Consider the following 18,645-nt stretch of genomic DNA (forward strand, 5'->3'; position numbering starts at 1 on the left):
AGCATCTGGATGTCAGTCCTGATTTTTAAGACCCAGAAGGGAAATTTTCCCACCCTATGGATTTCTTGGCCATCAGAGAGTGTTGTTTCTTTGGTTCCCAGTCATGACACATGGCCCGGATTTATCCCAACACAGGGTTATTTAAGGGTGAGCAACATATTGCTAAGGCTGGTAGGAGCGGGGCAGCTAGGTGGCACAGTGGATAGAGCACCGGCCCTGGAGTCAGGAGGACCTGAGTTCAAATCCGGCCTCAGAAACTTGACACTTACTAGCTGTGTGACCCTGGGCAAGTCACTTAATCCCCCCATTGCCCCACAAAAAAAAAAAAAGAAAAGAAAGAAAAAAGGGAAAAAAAGGCTGGTAGGAGGGTCCTCAGGGGTCTGCTTAAGTGTTGAGTGATGGAGAGCCTGTTGGAACGTTGGAAGAGGAGGAGCAGGGCTGGAGCTAGGTAGGACAAGACCCAGATTGAGGAAGAGAGAAGGGTGAAATCGTTTAGATGAGAAAATGGTCTGAGCTGGAGGCCTAAGGAAGATCGAGACTCCCAGATTATCCTGCCAAGGTCATTTTCCCAAGGTCAAGCGGTCCAGTTGTACTTTATGATTGGCTTTTGAGTCCACCCCTAAAGAGATCTAGGGAGAGAGACACCACCAGCTTTCTTGGGCACCTGCTTCAGCGTCTCATCCCAAGAAGTCGGGAAAGTCTCGCTCTGCTCTGCCCTAAGTCCCTCCCACGGAGGTCTGAGATCACATTCTTGGCTAACTGTTCCCCTCCTTGTCCCTGTGGCAATGCCAAGGATGTCCGGCCGCATGTCATACGTACCCTGTTAGATCCTCTTCTCTCAGCTGGAGAACCCAGACTCTTCCCCTACCACATAGGTGTTGGCGCCCACCCCCTTGCCACCTCTCTGGTCCTACTTTATTGCCATGGACGCGGGCCCGGGGCCAGACTGGGCCAGAGGAGTACAGAATGGAAATGAGACATTGCCTGTGGCTCTAAGATTCCCTGTTCTGTTCCTGTCAAAGCTGGTTGGCAGAATTTGTCAGGATGTGGGTCTGGGGGAGCTGGGGTTGTAGGTCTGACCCCCCCCCAAGCCAGTTGACAGGGGACCTTGGAGCAGTGGATGGTTCCAGGCAACAGCATCTTCCAGCTGCCTCCGGCCCATGTGCCTGTCACAGGTGCAGATCCCCTCCTTGCCCCTCGTCTCCCCTTCCCCAGGTTCTTTGAGAGATATGGAGCGTGATAGGATTTAGAGGTAGAAGAGATTATAAAGATCATCTAGTCTGATGCCTTTATTTTCAGCAGAGAAAATTGAGGTCTAGAGAGGGGAAGTGACTTGTCCAAGAAAGACTGAATGGAATGGGGGCAGCTAGTTGGCACAGTGGATAAAGCACTGGCCCTGGATTTAGGAGGACCTGAGTTCAAATCCAGCCTCAGACACTTGACCCTTACTAGGTATGTGACCCTGGGAAAATCATTTAACCCTCATTGCCCTGCCAAAAAAAAAAAAAAGAATGGAATGATTTCGGGGGTAAAAAAGACCTTAGAGGTGCGGCTAGGTGGCACAGTGGATAGAGCACTGGCCCTGGAGTCAGGAGGACCTGAGTTCAAATCCGGCCTCAGACACTTAACACTTACTAGCTGTGTGACCCTGGGCAAGTCACTTAACCCCAATTGCCTCACTTTAAAAAAAAAAAAAAAACCTTAGAGGTAGGTCATCTGGGATAACCCCCATCATTAGGGGTTTAGGAGAGGGAGAGGGACTCGGCCAAGGTCACACAGATTGCTGATGGCAGGGCCGGGATGAGGACCCACATGATCCAATGCTCACTCACTCACTCATCGGAAATTAGTTACTCCTGGATCTGCTGGGATCCGATGGCTTGTCCGCTAATCTGCAGCTGACCTCTGCTGGCTGAAAACAGAGCTAGCCTTCATCGTCCCTCAAAGAAGGCCCCGTGGCTTCACCAGACAAGGACACGACCATGGCTTGAGACAGCTCCAGCCTCTTCCCTTCCCCCTCTTCTTCCACTCCAGCCCCATGGAAATAGGGAGTGACAGTGACTCTGTGGGCTGGGCCCATTAGTCTGCAAGCAGCCATGAAGCTGCTACTACAATCCAGGCTCTGCACAGGGCAGGGGGGATGCAATGGTCCCTCCCCTCAGGGTGATTACATTCTATCAATATAAGTGAATAGAAAAATGTAAAGTAGATTTAAAAGCGGCATTGGGAACAGGTTCCCATGGAAAGGGGAGCTTCAGCTGAATTTGGAGGAAAGCGAGAGATTCTAACAGGCAGGGAGGGTGCTCTAGGGTTAGGGTACAGCGTGCACAATGGTACAGAGGTAGGAAACTAGAGAAAGGCGTGTTCTAGGAGCAGGGTTTGGGCCAGTTTGGCTGCACTGCGGTGTCTGTGCAATGAGGAAGGTGGGCCCAGGCCAGACTTGGAAGAACTGTAAATGCCAGGCAGAAGGGTATGGACTCTGTCCTGGTGTAGACAATGGGGATTATTAAGCAGGAGAGGTGTTGTCATTGTGCAGGGGAGAAGCAAAAAGGCCTGAACCAGGCTGGGTGAGGGGAGAAAAGGATGTATGAGAGAAATCCGGGGTTAAAATCAGTAAGATTGGATGACTGGTTTGCTCTGGGTGAGGGGAGGTGCTATGAAGGACACTGACCGATCAAGAAAGTCTTTGGAGCTGAGAACCTGAGTGACAAAGGATGGTGGTGGCCTTATAAGACGTAGGGAGATTATGGGTGGGTTTGAAGGAAAAGGTGATGAATTCTGGTTTGGACATGTAGACTTTGGGATCCAGCGAAAAATATCCAGTAGGCAGTTGATGATGGGGAACTGGAGGTCACCAAAAGAGACTCGGGCTAAATACACAGATCTGAAAGTCGGTTGTATGTATTTAGTAAATACTCTTTTTATACATTCATCTGCACAGAGATAATAATTGAATCCATGGGAATTGATAAGCTCACTGAGAAATCAGAGAGAGAGAACACCCTAAACAGACCTTAGGATACATCCAGAGTTAGAGGACAGGACATGGCTGATGATTCAACAAAAGGCCTGAAGAAGTGGAGAGACAAGTGGAAGAACCAGAAGTAAACAGTATCTAGAAAACCCAGAGAGGAGAGAATGCCTGGGAAGAGAAGGTGTTCACCAGTATCAAAGGCTGCACAGAAGCCAAGAAGGATGAGGACTGAAAAAAGGCCCATTGGAATTAAGAGAGCCGTGGTAACTTTGGAGAGGGCAGTGTCATTCAAGTGACATTGGAACAAGGTTTTAAAGGAGCCAAAAAGTGAGAAGAAAATAGAGGAAGTAGAGATAATGCAGGTGGGCAGCTTTTTTTCTAGGAATTTGACCAAGAAAGGAAGGAGAGATATGGGACAATAGTTTGAGGGGGTGATCAAGTAAAAAAATTTTAAAGATGAGGGAGATCTAATTATATTTCTAGAAAAAGAGAAGGGTATGAGGGAGATCTAGTTATGCTTCTTCTTTTTTGTGGGGCAATGAGGGTTAAGTGTCTTGCCCAGGGTCACACAGCTAGTAAATATCCAGTGTCTGAGGTCGGATTTGAACTCAAGTCTGCCTGAATCCAGGACCGGTGTCTTCTCCACTGCTCCATTTAGCTGCCCCTAGTTATGCTTCTAAAAGAAAGGAGGGGGCTGAGGGAGATCCAGTTATCTTTCTGGAAGAAGGGAGGGGGGTGAGGGAGATCCAGTTATCTTTCTAGAAGAAGGAAGGGGGTGAGGGAGATGCAGTTATCTTTCTAGAAGAAGGGAAGGAGAGGATAGAGGAGAGTCTGAAGATGAGAGAGATAAAGGTGACTGCAGAGGTCAGCTCCCTGAGGAGACAAGCAGGGATGGGGGTCAAAGGTGCATGCAGAGAGGTTGACCTTGGCAAACAAGAAGGGCCACCTCTGCATCGGAGGTTGACACAAAGGAGGAGAGAATAGGGAGTGGATTTGCTCAGCCCAGAATGTGGGCTTCATCCCTAGTTAATAACATGAACAGAAAGAGTCACCAGGCTGCCCTTCCTTCCTTCCTGGCCAGTCAGCTCTGCATGTGAGAGCTGTGAGTCATAAGGGAGTCCAGACACTCAGGTATCTGTCACTTCCAATATGATGTGAACCTCTTTGCTTCAATGGTGACCCATAACTGCAGTGTCCTAGAAACAGGGCTCTGACTTGACACTTTTGGTCGTCGGCTCCAGAAATCCTAATAAAAGAAACATGGGCTGACAGTGAGAAGAAAGAATCAGGTGTGTGTCTCCTAGTCTCTTTATCCCTCTTCTCCTTTCCTTTCTCTCTTGCTTTTTCTCTCTTTTTTTTTTGTCCATCAGCCTCAGTTTCCCCTCTTTCTCATGAGAAACCTGGCAGTCACTGGCTGTGTCTGGACTACACGGAAATATCTGGTTGAGAATGGAAAAAACTCAGGAGAAATCACACCATTAATCAACAAGTGCTGGTTAAGTTTTGAGGCAGCCCAATGTTCAGGGCAGAGAACAAGCCTTGGAGTCTGGAGGACCTGAGTTCAAGGTCTAACTCTGACTCTGAGCAAGGCACATAGTCTCTCCGTGTTCCAGGCACATTTCTAAGACAATAATTTACAAAGCAGATGCAGGCTCCTCACCAGATGAAATCACAGATGTGGCCCAATGTGCCAGGCACTGTGCTAGATACCAGAGACACAGAGTCAAAAATGAAACCATCTTTGACTTCAAGGAAGTTCTATTCTATCAGGGGACACAACACAAGACAACTTATACATAGTAGCATACATATACACAGTAATACAAATGTGCACAGTATATATTTATAAATAGGGATGTAGACATATATACATAAATACAACTATGTACATACACAGTAAATACTAAATAACTGGGGAACTCTAGCAACTGGAGAGATCTCTAAAGACCTTGTATAGGCAGTGGCCCTTGAACTGACCTTTGAAGAGGCAGAAGTGGGAAAGGAAGGCATTACAGACAGGAGGTACCACCCGGACAAAAGCCTGGAGGTGGGAGATGGAATGTCTTGAAGAAGAAATAAGAAGTAAGCTATTCTGGCGGGAACATAGGATGTATAGAGGTGATGAGGAGTTCTGTTTGGGATTTGAACTACATCCAAGGCAAGCATCTGGAAGGAGCTGATAGGCAGCTGATGACCCAAGAGTGGGGCTTCAGGGATTCGAGCAGGATACCTAGGTCTGGGGGTCACCTGCCTAGAACTGCATCAACACTGAACCCAGGGAAGCTGAGGAAGTCTCAGAAGGTGCACGTGTAGAGAGCAGAGGAGGAGGTACAGGACAGAGCCTCATTGCCCTGGGTCGGTAACTCGTTTAGCCCACTGTCTTCCCAAATCAGGCCATTGTTCCATGGACTGCAAAGTATGGCTGTTGCTTCTTTCTTTTTCCCTTTCCCACTGACGAGAGAATCCCCCCGCCCTTCCCGGCTCAGCATCCTAGGGAAGTTATTTCATTTCTCCGAGCCATGAAAGGAAGTCTCCAAGATCCTTTTCCAGCTCTGAAAGTCCGAGTCTCTGAGCCCAATGTTCTGTCTCTGATAGAGAAGTCTTGCAGGATAGGAGACAGGACATCGAACTTGGAGTCAGCAAGCCCTTGGTTCAAATCCCGCCTCAGCTTCTTATCACCTTTGTGACCTTGGACAAGTCACTTAACCTCTACGTCTCATTTTTCTCATCTGTAAAACAAGGGCATTGGACTCAATAGTTTTTAAGGTCCATTGAGCTCTAGGTCTTTGATTCTTTGAGGTAACACCAAGGGGTGTTCGATGGGAGGGCAGGATTAGCTTCCCTGGCATCAATTTCCATGCCCCCAAGTACCTTCAGGTTCTCTTCCTAACCCATCCAGAAATGTTTGTAAACTCTTCTTGTTTTCAGCTTGGTTGTTTAGTCTTTCTGTTAGGGAGGCAGTGTGATTTAGTAAAAGAACTCTGTATTGGGGCAGCTAGGTGGCACAGTGGATAGAGCACTGGCCCTGGATTCAGGAGTACCTGAGTTCAAATCCGGCCTCAGACACTTAACACTTACTAGCTGTGTGACCCTGGGCAAGTCACTTAACCCCAATTGCCTCACTAAAAAAAAAAAAGCAAAAAAAAAAAAAAAAGAACTCTGTATTTAGAATGAGAGGACCTGGGTTCGAGTCTTTTCTCTGCTACCGACTACGATTGTGGCTCTCCACTTCTGTGCCTCAGTCTCCTCATTTATAAAATGAGGGGTGGGATTAAATGAGCTATAAGGTCCCTTCCAGCTGTGAATCCGGGATCTTATGATTTTTTTTTTTAATGGACACTTCTGTGATGTGTCTTAGAGGCTTGGCTACACCCAAGAGCAATCCACCCTCTCGATAAGGGCGTCTCAGCCCCAGCTCCCTTCTCTGCCCTCTCCCCACATCCCTTCTCACTTTTGCAAAGTGTGTGGCTTTTGTCATCTTTCGGTGAGGCGGCCAATGGGACGTGGCCATTTTAATGACATTTCAGGGGACTGTTGCTAGGATACCTAGTTCTGTGGGCCGGAAAGGGCTGCTTCTCTCTGGTGGCGAATCTGTGGCTTGGCATGCGAGAGAAGGGTGCATGGCCAGGGGAGGGGGCTGCTTCTTTATGCTCCATCTGGAGGGAAACCTGGCTCCAGAGGATGAGTGCTCTGAGAATGACCCTCCCCCCCCCATATATCTGCTTAATTGGTTGAAGCCGGAAGACAAGGAAAGATCCTTCTCCATGGGAAAAGAGCCTTCTCTAGGAAGGGAGAATTTCTAAACTCTGAGAGACCTCAGTGAAGGTGGAGTTTTTCATACCCTGCTCAAGAAGATCCTTTGGGCCCCTATTGCCTCTAGAACCAAGTATAAACCCCTTATTGTGGCATTCAAAGCCATTAGCAGCCTGACTCTATTGATGGGGTGTGGCAATGATCAACACGCTTCATGGTGAGCTGGGAAGCCTGCCCTTGATGTGCCAGTGAAAGAGCCAGTGGCTGCCATAAACATATGTATTTGTGTCCATGGGAACCTAGTTCTAGAGCTAGAAGCAATCTTAGAAGCCATCTAGTCCAATGCCCTCGATTTACAGATGGGGAAACTGAGGCTAGGGGACTTGTCTAAGTTCACAGGGTAGTAAGAGGCACAGACACCTCTACACATATGTATACATACTTGTATATCAGGGAACAAGGCAATAATGACAATAACAGCTAGCTCTTAGAAAGCACTTTAAGGGGCAACTAGATGGAGCAGTGGATAAAGCACTGGCCCTGGATTCAGGAAGACCTGAGTTCAAATCCAACCTCAGACACTTGACACTTACTAGCTGGGTGACCTTGGGCAAGTCACTTAACCCTCATTACCCCACGCAAAAAAAAAGAAAGAAAGAAAGCACTTTAAAATTTGCAAAGTACCCAAATGAGTTATCTGATTTGATTCTCATAACAACCCTGTGATGTCGACGCTATTATTATCCCTGCTTACAGATGAAGAAACTGAGACCCACAGACATTAAGTGACTGGCCCAGGGTCACACAGCTAGTAAGTGTCAGAGGTAGAATTCGAACTCAGGTAGAAACCTGGTGGAAAGTGTGCATGAGTCAGCACGACCACTGCTTACCAACTTATATATAGTCTTGGAGAGTTGCCTAGATCGCTGAGATGTTAAGGGACTTACCCAGGATCACAGAGCCAGGACTTGAACTCAGATCATCCTGTCTTCAAGGCCAACTCTCTATCTACTTCACCAGGCTGCCTCTCAGGCCAGGATTATTAGACCCATATTATAGATGGAGAAACTGAGGTGGAGTGATTATTTGTCCATGGTCACAATCCTAATATGCATGTGACACCAACCCAGGTCTCCTGACCCCCAGTCCAGCAGTCAGTCTATTGATACATGAGACTCTTTAATATTTAACAAATCAAGGGGCAGCTAGGTGGCACAGTGGATAGAGCCCTGGATTCAGGAGGACCTGAGTTCAAATCTGGCCTCAGACACAACACTTACTAGCTGTGTGACCCTGGGAAAGTCACTAACCCCAATTGCCTCACCAAAAAAAAATATTAACGAATCGATTGGAGAATTTTGAAGTTGGATGGACTTTAGAAATGACAGAGGTCAACCTTCTGAGGCAGGCAGTCCTCGCCCATTATCAAACAGTTCTAATTATTAGCAAATTTGTCCTTACTCGTGGCTGATCACAGATGAGAACATGAAATCCTTTCTCTAGTTCCGAAAGAGACCTTAGAGGTCATCTAGTCCAATCCCCTCATTTTATAGATGAAGAAACTGAGGCCCAAAGAAGTTGTGACTTGCTCTAAGTCACAAAGCTAGAAGTAGCCGAGCTAGGATTGGATCTTGGGTTCTCTGTTTTCCAGTTTATCTTTCCTCTGCACCACTGTTGCTTCCCAGTCATTTCCACCCATCAGCTAGAAATTCTCCTTCGTAAACCTTCTCATCCTTGGACAAACAGCCCTTCGGATGCCTAGAGCCAATTCTCATATTGCCCTGGTCTTCTCTTCCCTGGTTCCTTCAACCAATACTCAATAACAGAGGCTTAAGTTCCTTCGATGTCATGGCATTCTACATTAAGAGCTGGAAGGGGTTTTGGGGTCATCGTTTTAAGATAAAGGAACCAGAGCCCAGAGAGGTGAGTGATTAGCCCAAGGACACCCAGGTAGGAAGCATCAGAGCCAGCATTTGAACTCAGGGCTTGTGACTCCATGAATCACCAATTCGGCAAGCACTTATGAAATGCCAACAGTTTGCCATGCACTTTGCTATGTGCTGAGGATAAACAGTCCTGTCCTCAAAGAGCTTACACCGTACTGAGGGAAAACAACAGAGACCTATATAAGTAAACACAAACTTTACACAGTGTGTGGCCAGACGGCTGGGCACAGGTCTAATAAGAAGGGAGGCTTGTGGACAATTATGACACAGGTTCCAGAGGACACAAGGATATGGTAGAAAAAGGATTGAGTCTGAAGACCTGGGTTAAAATGCGTGACCTTGGACAAGTCACAGTCTCTCTGGGCCAGAGTTTTCCCATCTGTAAAATGAGGCAGTTGGACTCGTGGTCTCTAGGGTTCCTTCCAGCCCGAAATCTGTGGTTCTAAGAGAAGGATCAGAACCCCAAGGAATGCGGACCGCATGAATGGTTCTAGCAGAGGAACAGGTGGTGGTTGGAGCCTGAGCATAAGCAGCTCATGTCTCACAATCCCAGGAATTCTCAGAGGAGCCATGGGACATGACAAAGTCATTATACCTCCTGCTCTGCCCCCAATCAATCAATAAACAAGCATTCTTTAGCGCTGTGTTGGGGATACAAAGACAAGTGTTTCCATCAGCAAATATGGCACCTCGGTTTAGAGTCATACATGTATGTGGAAGCCTCCGAGGCATGTGTTGTGTGTGCGCTTGCATATGGGGCTGTGTGTGTACATGTGTGCCGGGCATAGGATTGTTGTAATCCAGACGAAGGGTATTCTATCGTTGTCCCCGGGCGCCCCCTGGTGGCCATGCTCTTCTTTACAGAGAGCCATCCGTGTGCGGAGCCACTCCATGGAGACCATGGTTGGGAGCCAGAAGAAACATCAGAGTGGAGGGATCCCAGGCAGCCTCAGCGGGGGCATCACACATAACAGTGTAGAGATGACCAAGACCACGTTCTCGGTGAGTGAGGGAGGGAAGGAGGGAGAGAGAGGAGGGAGGGAGGGAGGAAGGAGAGAAGGGAAAGGAGAAGGGAGGGAAAGAGGGGGAAGGAGAGAGGGAGGAAAGGGAGGGAAGGGGAAAGTAGAGAGAGGGAGGGAGGAAGGGAAAGAGAGAAGGAGAAAGGGAAGGAAGGGGGAAAGGACGGAGGGGAGGGAGGGAGGGAGATGCATTTGGGGCAGGGGAGTGTTTGGAGGGAGCTGCAAGTCTAGGTGTGGGGGAAAGGACAGCTCCTTCCTCGGAAACAGTGCCAGGATCTCGCAGAAGGCATCTGGCCTGTCAGGTTTTCACTTTGGGATTTCGGTCGGCAGCCTCCAGTGGCAGCAGCCACAGCGAAGAACCAATCGAGGAGCCCCATCAAGCGGAGATCAGGGTTGTTCCCCCGCCTGCACACGGGCTCTGAAGGCCAAGCTGATAGCAGGACACGATGGTAAATCCCAAGGCTCATTACTTCTCAATAGGTGGGAGAGGGACCCAGAAGAGGGAGAGCATTTGGAACTCAAAAATTTCTAAAATGAATGTTAAAATGATGATGATAATAATAATAATAATAAACTCTGGCCAGGGCAGCTAGGTGGCACAGTGGATAGAGCACTGGGCTTGGAATTAGGAAGACTCATCTTCCTGAGTTCAAATCTGGCTTCACTTACTAGCTGTGTGACCCTGGGCAAGTCACTTCACCCTGTTTGCCTCAGTTTCCCCATCTGTCAAATGAGCTAGAGAAGGCAATGGCAAACCCCAGCATCTGTGCCGAGAAAACCCCAAATGGAGTCACGAAGAGTCAGATATGATTGAAACAGCTGAACAGTAGTGAACAGCCCTGGCCAAGGCACCCTGCCTCTCTCAACCTCAGTCCCCTCCCCACCAACCCCTGTGTAAAATAGGTGTCTGGGAGCAGGGGGAAGGTGAGTTCAACATCCCTTCCAGCTCTGACCTTCTGTGATTTCCTATGACCTGTCAGGCCTCCACTAAGGTCTGACTCCTGTTTCTCCTCATGGCATGGATTAGAATCCTAGAAGCAGACACTGAGCGCTGGAAGGAACTTTAGAGGTTATCCATGCTGACGCCTTCATTATACAGATGAGAGGAATCTGAGGCCCAGAGAAGGAAGTAACTTCCTGAGGTCCCACAGGGAGGAAAAGACAGAGCTGGAATTGGAACTCAGGTCCAACAGGAATGTTCAGGAAGCTGGACCCCCCCTCCACACACACACACACACACACACACACACACACACACACACACACACACACACACACTCCGCACCAGGCCACCTCTAAGGGATGCCCAATTGTCAAAGGCTGAGCCTTTGCTCGGGACATAGACTCTGCCAGGAAGACCTGGGTTCAGATCCCTCCTCTGACACGTAATAGCTGTGTGACCCTGGGCAAGTCACTTGCCCTTTCTGAACTCAGTTTCCTCATCTATAAAACGGACATAATCATACTACTAGCACCTACCTCACAGAGATGGTGAGAGGCCCAAATGATATAATGCAAACCCTAAATTGCTATGAATGGAAGTTATTTTACAGTGGAGGAAACGACTTGCCCATGTAGGTTAGAGCCTGTGACCCTTCTGTCATTGGCACTGGGTCCTGTCCCGGGGCCCTAAAACAGCTAGAAAAGGAGGATGCTGTGTGTAGAACTCCCAACAGGCTGTGAAAGGGAGGCTAAGGAGAAGCTTCTATGTGCTCTGCTCTAAAGCTTCCCAAAGACCTGCTGATAGAGCAAGGCTTCTCTGACCCCAGAGGGGCAACCTGACTCTGAAGGCAGACTTTTGCTTCCCCCACTCCCAAAGGAGTAAGCAGAAAAGCCAGATCTATGAATCATTAGCCCTTGACTTGGGTGGTATAGAGCTAAACGGTATGCCTGACTTGGAGTCAGGAAGACCCAAATTCAAATCCTGCCACAGAAATTCACTGTATGTGTGATCTTGGATGAGTCCCTCAACTTGCCTCTTCCTCGTCTGTAAAATGGGGGTGATAATAATAATAGTGTGAGAATCAAATGAGATAAAGCATGTAAAGCACTTTGCAAACCTTAAAATGCTATATACAAATGTTAGTTATTATTATTATTATTCATTGTGATTCTCTCTTTCCTCCTTCCCATCTCCTCAGTGACAGTGTCTCTAGCACTCCCAAGACCCCAGATGGTGGACATTCCTCACAGGAGGTGAAATCAGAAACATCGTCCAACCCCAGCTCTCCGGAAATCTGCCCCAACAAAGAGAAGTAAGTGGGGAAGTCCTTCTTTGGGGGAAGTGGGCAGCGGGCAGCCAGAGAGGGCAGAGTGAGGCACCCGGAGCCACGGGTTGTGAGTAGGGTCACAGGGGATCATTCCCACCCCTTCGGCCTCTCTCCCCCAGGCCTTTTGTCAAGCTGAAGGAAAACGGCCGATCCAGCATCTCCCGGTCCTCATCCAGCACCAGCAGCTTCAGCAGCACAGCCGGGGAGAGTGAGGCCATGGAGGAATATGACACTGTGGTAGGCGGAGCCACTGCCAGGGAGAGAAACCCCGGCTCTCACTGATGGTCATCAGGGCCAAGACTGGGGAGGCCCAGGGGCTGGGGCCCTCCACTGGCCCTTCCTCTTCTCTCCGACTTTGGGGCTCATGTGACCATCAAATCAGCAAGCATTTGTGAAACTCCTACTCTGGGTCAAGCACTGCACTAGCTTCTAGGACTACAATGACAAAAGCCCCTCCCTGTTTAGGGGGATAGCCAATCACCACGCACTTATTAAATACCCACTCTGTCCCAGATATTGTGCTAGATGAGAATAAAAGGGCAAGAGAGTCATTTCCTCCCCTCAAAGAGCTTCCACTCTAAATAGATGTTCAATCAACCAGGCATTTGCTAAGCACCTACTGTGTGCTATCTGACAAAAGTCCCTGCCCACAGGGAGCTTATATTCTATTAAGGGGATAGAGCATATTCACAGAGAAGTAAATGCAGGCTATATACCCCAACATGCATTGTGATGATGATACGGGGCTCTCATAATTAGAGGAATAAGGAAAGACGTGTTGAAGGAGGAAGCCCCTGAGCTGAGCCTCGGACGGGGCTAAGGGTTCCCAGAGGTGGGCCTGAGAAAGGAGAGCGTCCAGGCAAAGGTACACAATGAGAGAGTTAGTTTACCTGCAGCACAGAACGTGTGAGGGGGAATCATATGAACTTGGCCCAGGGAAGTTGGGCTGGAGTCTAGGGGGCAGCTAGATGGCACAATGGATAGATCACGGGCCCTGGAGTCAGGAGGACCTGCATTCAAATACGGCCTCAGACACTTAAGACTTACTAGCTGTGTGACCCTGGGCAAGCCACTTAACCCCAATTGCAAAAAAAGAAAGAAAGAAAGAAAGAAAGAAAGAAAGAAAGAAAGAAAGAAAGAAAGAAAGAAAGAAAGAAAGAAAGGAAGGAAGGAAGGAAGGAAGGAAGGAAGGAAGGAAGGAAGGAAGGAAGGAAGGAAGGAAGGAAGGAAGGAAGGAAGAAAGAAAGAAAGAAAGAAAGAAAGAAAGAAAGAAAGAAAGAAAGAAAGAAAGAAAGAAAGAAAGAAAGAAAGAAAGAAAGAAAGAAAGGAAAGAAAGAAAGAAAGAAAGAAAGAAAGAAAGGAAAAAAGATGGGCTGGAGTCATATTGTGAAGGGGCTGGAAATCTGTGACTCTGAGAAGCCTGGAAGCATTCGGCTTTAATGGATGGTATCTTGGGCTCGAAGGGAATCAGTCCCCAAGGATTCATTAGGCACGTGTGGTGCGCTGGGCGCTAGGAATACAAGAACAAAGAATGAGACCATCCCTGCCCTCCAGAAGCTTGTCTTCTATTGGAAGGCACCACAAACACACTTGACCAACAGTCCCTTGGACAGGTCTCTCAGACTAAGTGGTATAGAAAGGGCTGACCCGGATAGTGAAGGGACTTTCCTCACCTGGAAGTACTGGCCCTCTCCCCGTGTTGTTCTGAGTTAGGGACTCGGCTCTCCTGCCATCTGGCTGTTTGTCGGGAGCTGAGGAGGGGATTGGCTGAGGCAGTCGGGGGAGGAGGGTGATGTCTCCAGGCCCACGTGTAAGGGAGGCTTCATGGGGGGTGAGGGGGAACAGGGAGGGAGACGGGTAGAAAACCTCCCAGCGGCCCCGCCCTCTTACCCCATCTCCCTCCCCACCAGAGCAGCCAGCCCTCCACAGCTTCTCCCTTCAAGCAGGAAGTCTTTGTCTACAGCCCGTCCCTGAACAGCGAGAGCCCCAGCCTGGTAGCAGCTGCGACCCCTGTCATCATGAGCCGGAGTCCGACAGGTCAGTGGTGTCCGGGATGGGGTGCCACTGGGCAGCCTGTGAAGAGAGCCCCTTCACTGTGGCTGACAGCAGCCGCTCTTGTCCTCCCGGTGGCTCCTTGTGGAGCGGGAGAAGAACGGGGCTTGGGTTTGAGCCCCAACTCTAAGACTGTGTGACTCTGGGGGAACCCCTTAACCCCTGTGAAAGTTTCACTGTCTGGCTCTGGAAGGCAGCAGTAGGCACCAATGCTTCCCCGTGGCTCCCACTGTAGCCCTGATGGGCATTCCTGGTGAAGTGTTGGTGGAGAGGGAGGGCCTGAATCCATAGAATCGGGCAGAGGTAGGGTGGTGCAGTGAGGAGGTGTGATGGATGTGGCTTTGCCTGACATCTACATGTAGCAGTAGATAGTGTGTGGGCTTGGAGTCGGGAAGACCCGAGTTCAAATGTGACCTTGACCCTGGGCAAGTCGCTTCACCCTCTTTGCTTCCATTTCCTTATCTGTAAAATGAACTGGAGAAGAAAATGGCAAACCACTGCAGCATCTCTGCCAAGAAAATCCCAAATGGAGCCGCTAAGAGTTGGATGTGACTCAATAACAACCACTACCCCCTTGACTGAGTCATTTAACTCCTCTGGGCCTCAGTTTCCTCCTCTGTAAAAAGATGGGAAGGGAAGGTGGATGGGCTACCTCTAAGGTCCCTTCCAGCTCTAAATGCCACCTGAGAAGTGTGGGGAAATCGCTTCATTCCTTTGGAACTCAGTTTCCTTTTCTGTAAAATGAGAGAGTTGGCCCAGCATGGTATTGAACGCCTGTCATCCCTGATAGCAGACAGGCTGAGGCTGCTGGGATCATTTGAGCTGGAGAGTTCTGAGTTGTAATGAGGCTAATGCCAGTTGGGTGTCTGTACCCAGGCTGGCACCAATACGGCGGTGAACCACTGGGAGCCGGGGGACACCGGCTACCTAAGGAGGAGCACGTTTTCCCAGATCACCCATCTTTAAATCTATCATCCCATGACCCAAAATTATAGCATTAATCGAGGCTTCCCGAGTCGCCTTCCTCCCTGACCCTCGGTCTTCCAGCTCTGACATCCTTTGAGCACCTGAGGTTTCAGGTGTGAGAGAGTTCAAGGAAGCAGCCCCTCCTCGCTCTTTGTCCCCTGCACTTTGTGGTCATCCATCAACAGGGTTGCCCGGGTTGGTTGGTTAGACCACAGGACCAAGGTGGTTGAGATGACAGCTTTGATTCCCACATGGATCGGTGATCTTTGTCTTGTTTCCCAGCCCCAGATGGCATCCCCAGCCCCACCTAATCTCCTCCTTGAAGCAAGCATCCAATCACAAACAAGGCAGAAGGATGTGAAAAGCTCAGGGCAGTCATCCTGTTGCTGGGGAGACAGTGAGAGCAGACAACTGTTTGATTGGCCAAGGGGTTGGGTCACTGAATACACAAAGCTTACCATCAGTTCAGGGACCAACAGCCAAAGGCTTAATTTGCTTTTACCCAACAAGCATTCGCCGCTAAGTCCCAACTGTGTGCCAAGCACAGAGGATGCAGACAAAACCGCAAAATAGACCCTGCCCTCAAGGGGTTTTCATTATATGGGGCTTCCTGTACCATTGGCTCAATATGCATACCCCACAGCAGACTTCCTCTGTGGAGTATTTCCCAGTCCCTTCAATGGGCCATCCCTTACAGCAACTCGGCAAGAGATCATGGCTATCAGATGATAATGGCAAGGATAATAGAGCTCAAAGGGATCTCCAGAGTCCAGCCCACGGGCCCGTTCAACGTGAATCCTCAGGCTACATGTCCACAGGAGGGCATCCAGCCTTTGCTTAAACACCTCCAGGGAGCAGGGAACCCACCTCTCACAGAAAACATTTGCCTAGGGTTGAATGTGTGCCCAGGCAGGTAGTCCGATACTGTATCTAAGAGATGCCAGAAAGATACAACCCCTGCCTTCTGTGAGCTCCCCATCTAGCTAGGAAAAATTAAGTGACAGTAGACAGCATGATGTGATGAATCATGAAGGGAGGGTGATAAGTGTTGGGTGCTTTGCACATCAGGGGAATTTTTGGCCAAGGTAACTGGGAGATTTCAGAAACCAAGGGGCCAGGTCCCAAGTCACGTGTGTGATTTTACTTCCTGAGTCATTTCCTTTTTAGGGTCTTGCTTGTATTATTTTTTTTTTTTTGCAGGGCAATGAGGGTTAAGTGACTTACCTAAGGTCACACAGCTAGTAAGTGTCAAGTGTCTGAGGCCAGATTTGAACTCTGTCCTCCTGAATCCAAGGCCAGTGCTTTATCCACTGCACCACCTAGCTGCCCCCTTTGCTTGTATTCTTGTTCCATTGAGGGCTGATGTTCCCAAGACTGAAGCGTTTTCTGTTCGTCATTGTACATGACAGGTCAGAAAACACCCTTCTCAGGCTAGGAAGTCAGCCAAGACTCAGAAGCATCCAGAGACATGAGGCACACAAGGTTGCTGAGCAGTCTGGTGACAGTCTCAATTTCCCTTGAAACTTACTTGGAGGACCAGCTCCCAAGTCTGTGGGCTATGGGCTAGTCTAGGTTGGCATTTATTCTTCCCCAGCCATGGGCAAACCAGGACAAAAAGTCCCTTGACACCAAATGGGCCATGGCTCTCTAGCCAGAGCTTTGGGTTACACAGAGGTGAAGGGAAAGGGAAAAGGAAATAAGCATTTACCTAGTGCCTGATGGGACAGCTAAGTGACACAGTGGATAGAGCATTGGGCCTGGAGTCAGGAAGACCTGAGTTCAAATCTGGCTTCAGACACTGCCTAGCTGTGTGACCCTGGGCAAGTCATGTCATTCTGCCTCAGTTTCCTCATCTGTAAAACGAGCTGGAGAAGAAAATGGCAAACTGCTCCAGCATCTTTGCCAAAAATAAAAACTCAGATGGAGTCACAAAGAGTCAGACATGACTGAAGAATTACTGAGCAACAACACAGTGCCCATAATGTGCCAGGTGCGGTACTAAGTACGTTTTACAAATATCATTTTATTTAATCTCCACAACACTGCAAAGTAGGTGCTGTTACAGTCCCCATTTTCCAGTTGAGGAAACTGAAGCAAACAGAGGTTAAGTGCCTGCTTGCAAAAATGCAAAAGAAACATGCGACACGCAGAACATTTTATGCATCTCTTATTGAGGAGACATAAAACTAATTTAAAAGAAGATGATGGGAACAGCTAGGTGGTGCAGTGGATAAAAGCACCGGCCCCAGATTCAAGAGGACCTGAGTTCAAATTCAGCCTCAGACACTTGACATGTACTAGCTGTGTGACCTTGGGCAATTCATTTAACTCTCATTGCCCTGCCCCCCCAAAAAAAAGATGATAGTGACAAAGCAACAAAATCCTTCTCCACCTCTGTCTCTTGGAACACTAAGCACCCTTCAAGGCTCAGCTCCAAGGCCACCTCCTACAGGAAGCCTTTCAAGATTCCCCCAGTTAGGACAGCTAGGTGTTGCAGTGGATAGAGCACCGGCCCTGGAATCAGGGACCTGAGTTCAAACCTGGCCTCAAACACTTGACACTTACTAGCTGTGTGACCCTGGGCAAGTCACTTAACCCCAGTTGCCTTACCAAAAAAAAAAAAAAGAGAGATAGAGAGCTGAGATTCCCCCAGTTATTTTTCCACCTGTCATCCCATCACTGTATTCCTTTCATCTGTATCTTGTAGTGAACATAATTGTCTCCCCTAGTAGAATGCATGTTCCTTGAGGGCTGCAGTTGTTTCATTTTTGTCTTTGTATTTCCAGAGCCTAGTACCTAGCACTTGTTGTTCTGCCCTTTCAGTCATGTCCAACTCTCTGTGACCCCATTTGGGGTTTTCTTGGCAAAGATGCTGGAGGGGTTGGTCATTTCCTTCTCCAGCTCGTTTGACAGTTGAAGAAACATGCAAACCAGGTGAAGTGACTTGCCCAGGGTCACACAGCTAGTAAATGTCTGAGGCCATATCTGAACTCAGGAAGATGAGTCTTCCTGAGTCCAAGCCTGGCACTCTATCTGCTACTCCACCTAGCTGCCCCGATACTTAGTAGGAGCTTAATAATTGTTTGTTGATTGACTAATTGATTGAAATGCCTTCCCTTCCTAATATTTTCCCTGGATGCTTCTCCTAGACTTGAAGAACAGGAACTCTCCGAGGTCCAACCTGAAGTTCCGCTTTGATAAACTCAGCCACACCAGTTCCAGCGCGGTATGGAAGGAGGCTCTGGCATGTGGGGACTTGGGGTGGGGGGCTTCAGAGAGGGTCGGATTCACACAAGGAGTATGTTGGATCTGGTTTGTGGGGTGCCTCACGGGGTCCTTTGAACCCAGAATGCCTGAAAGGCAACCAGTCAAGGTTCATTCCTTTGACTCTTGAAGGCTTTTGGGGTCATCAGGTGCCCCCTGTGAAAACTCCCCCGTAAGGTATTGGCTCTCACTGTACCTGTTATCAGCCATCCCTGTAGCTTGCATTCCATATGAATGGGAGAAAGTGGGTGGAGGTCTCAAGATGAGAGAGGCAGAAAGGAAGAAGAGAGCAAAGGCAAATTCTGACCCTTTTTTTCCCCCAATCTGGACATGTGCCCTGCCCTGGGGGAGGAGTCGGGGTGTGGTAAGCGCCAGCATCAGGATGGGGGAAAGGACTGGGC

The 18,645-nt window shown here is 48.8% G+C and overlaps 1 protein-coding gene across 6 annotated transcripts in view; it reads left to right on the top strand.

Moving 5' to 3' along the window:
• Window positions 1–18,645, top strand: part of RAP1GAP2 (RAP1 GTPase activating protein 2) — a 298,254-nt gene that overhangs the window by 269,966 nt on the left and 9,643 nt on the right. For 4 of the 6 annotated variants that reach the window (XM_043999908.1, XM_043999911.1, XM_043999912.1 and 1 more), the window contains 6 exons: window positions 9,538–9,675; window positions 10,023–10,141; window positions 11,834–11,947; window positions 12,082–12,199; window positions 13,873–13,999; window positions 18,130–18,206. In XM_043999908.1, coding sequence (XP_043855843.1) covers window positions 9,538–9,675; window positions 10,023–10,141; window positions 11,834–11,947; window positions 12,082–12,199; window positions 13,873–13,999; window positions 18,130–18,206 — 693 coding nt within the window. The remainder of the gene's footprint in view (window positions 1–9,537; window positions 9,676–10,022; window positions 10,142–11,833; window positions 11,948–12,081; window positions 12,200–13,872; window positions 14,000–18,129; window positions 18,207–18,645) is intronic. The other 2 variants (XR_006356225.1, XR_006356224.1) reach the window with 2 other exon arrangements.

The sequence above is a fragment of the Dromiciops gliroides genome, chromosome 4, assembly GCF_019393635.1.
Source record: "Dromiciops gliroides isolate mDroGli1 chromosome 4, mDroGli1.pri, whole genome shotgun sequence".
Lineage (NCBI taxonomy): Eukaryota > Metazoa > Chordata > Mammalia > Microbiotheria > Microbiotheriidae > Dromiciops > Dromiciops gliroides.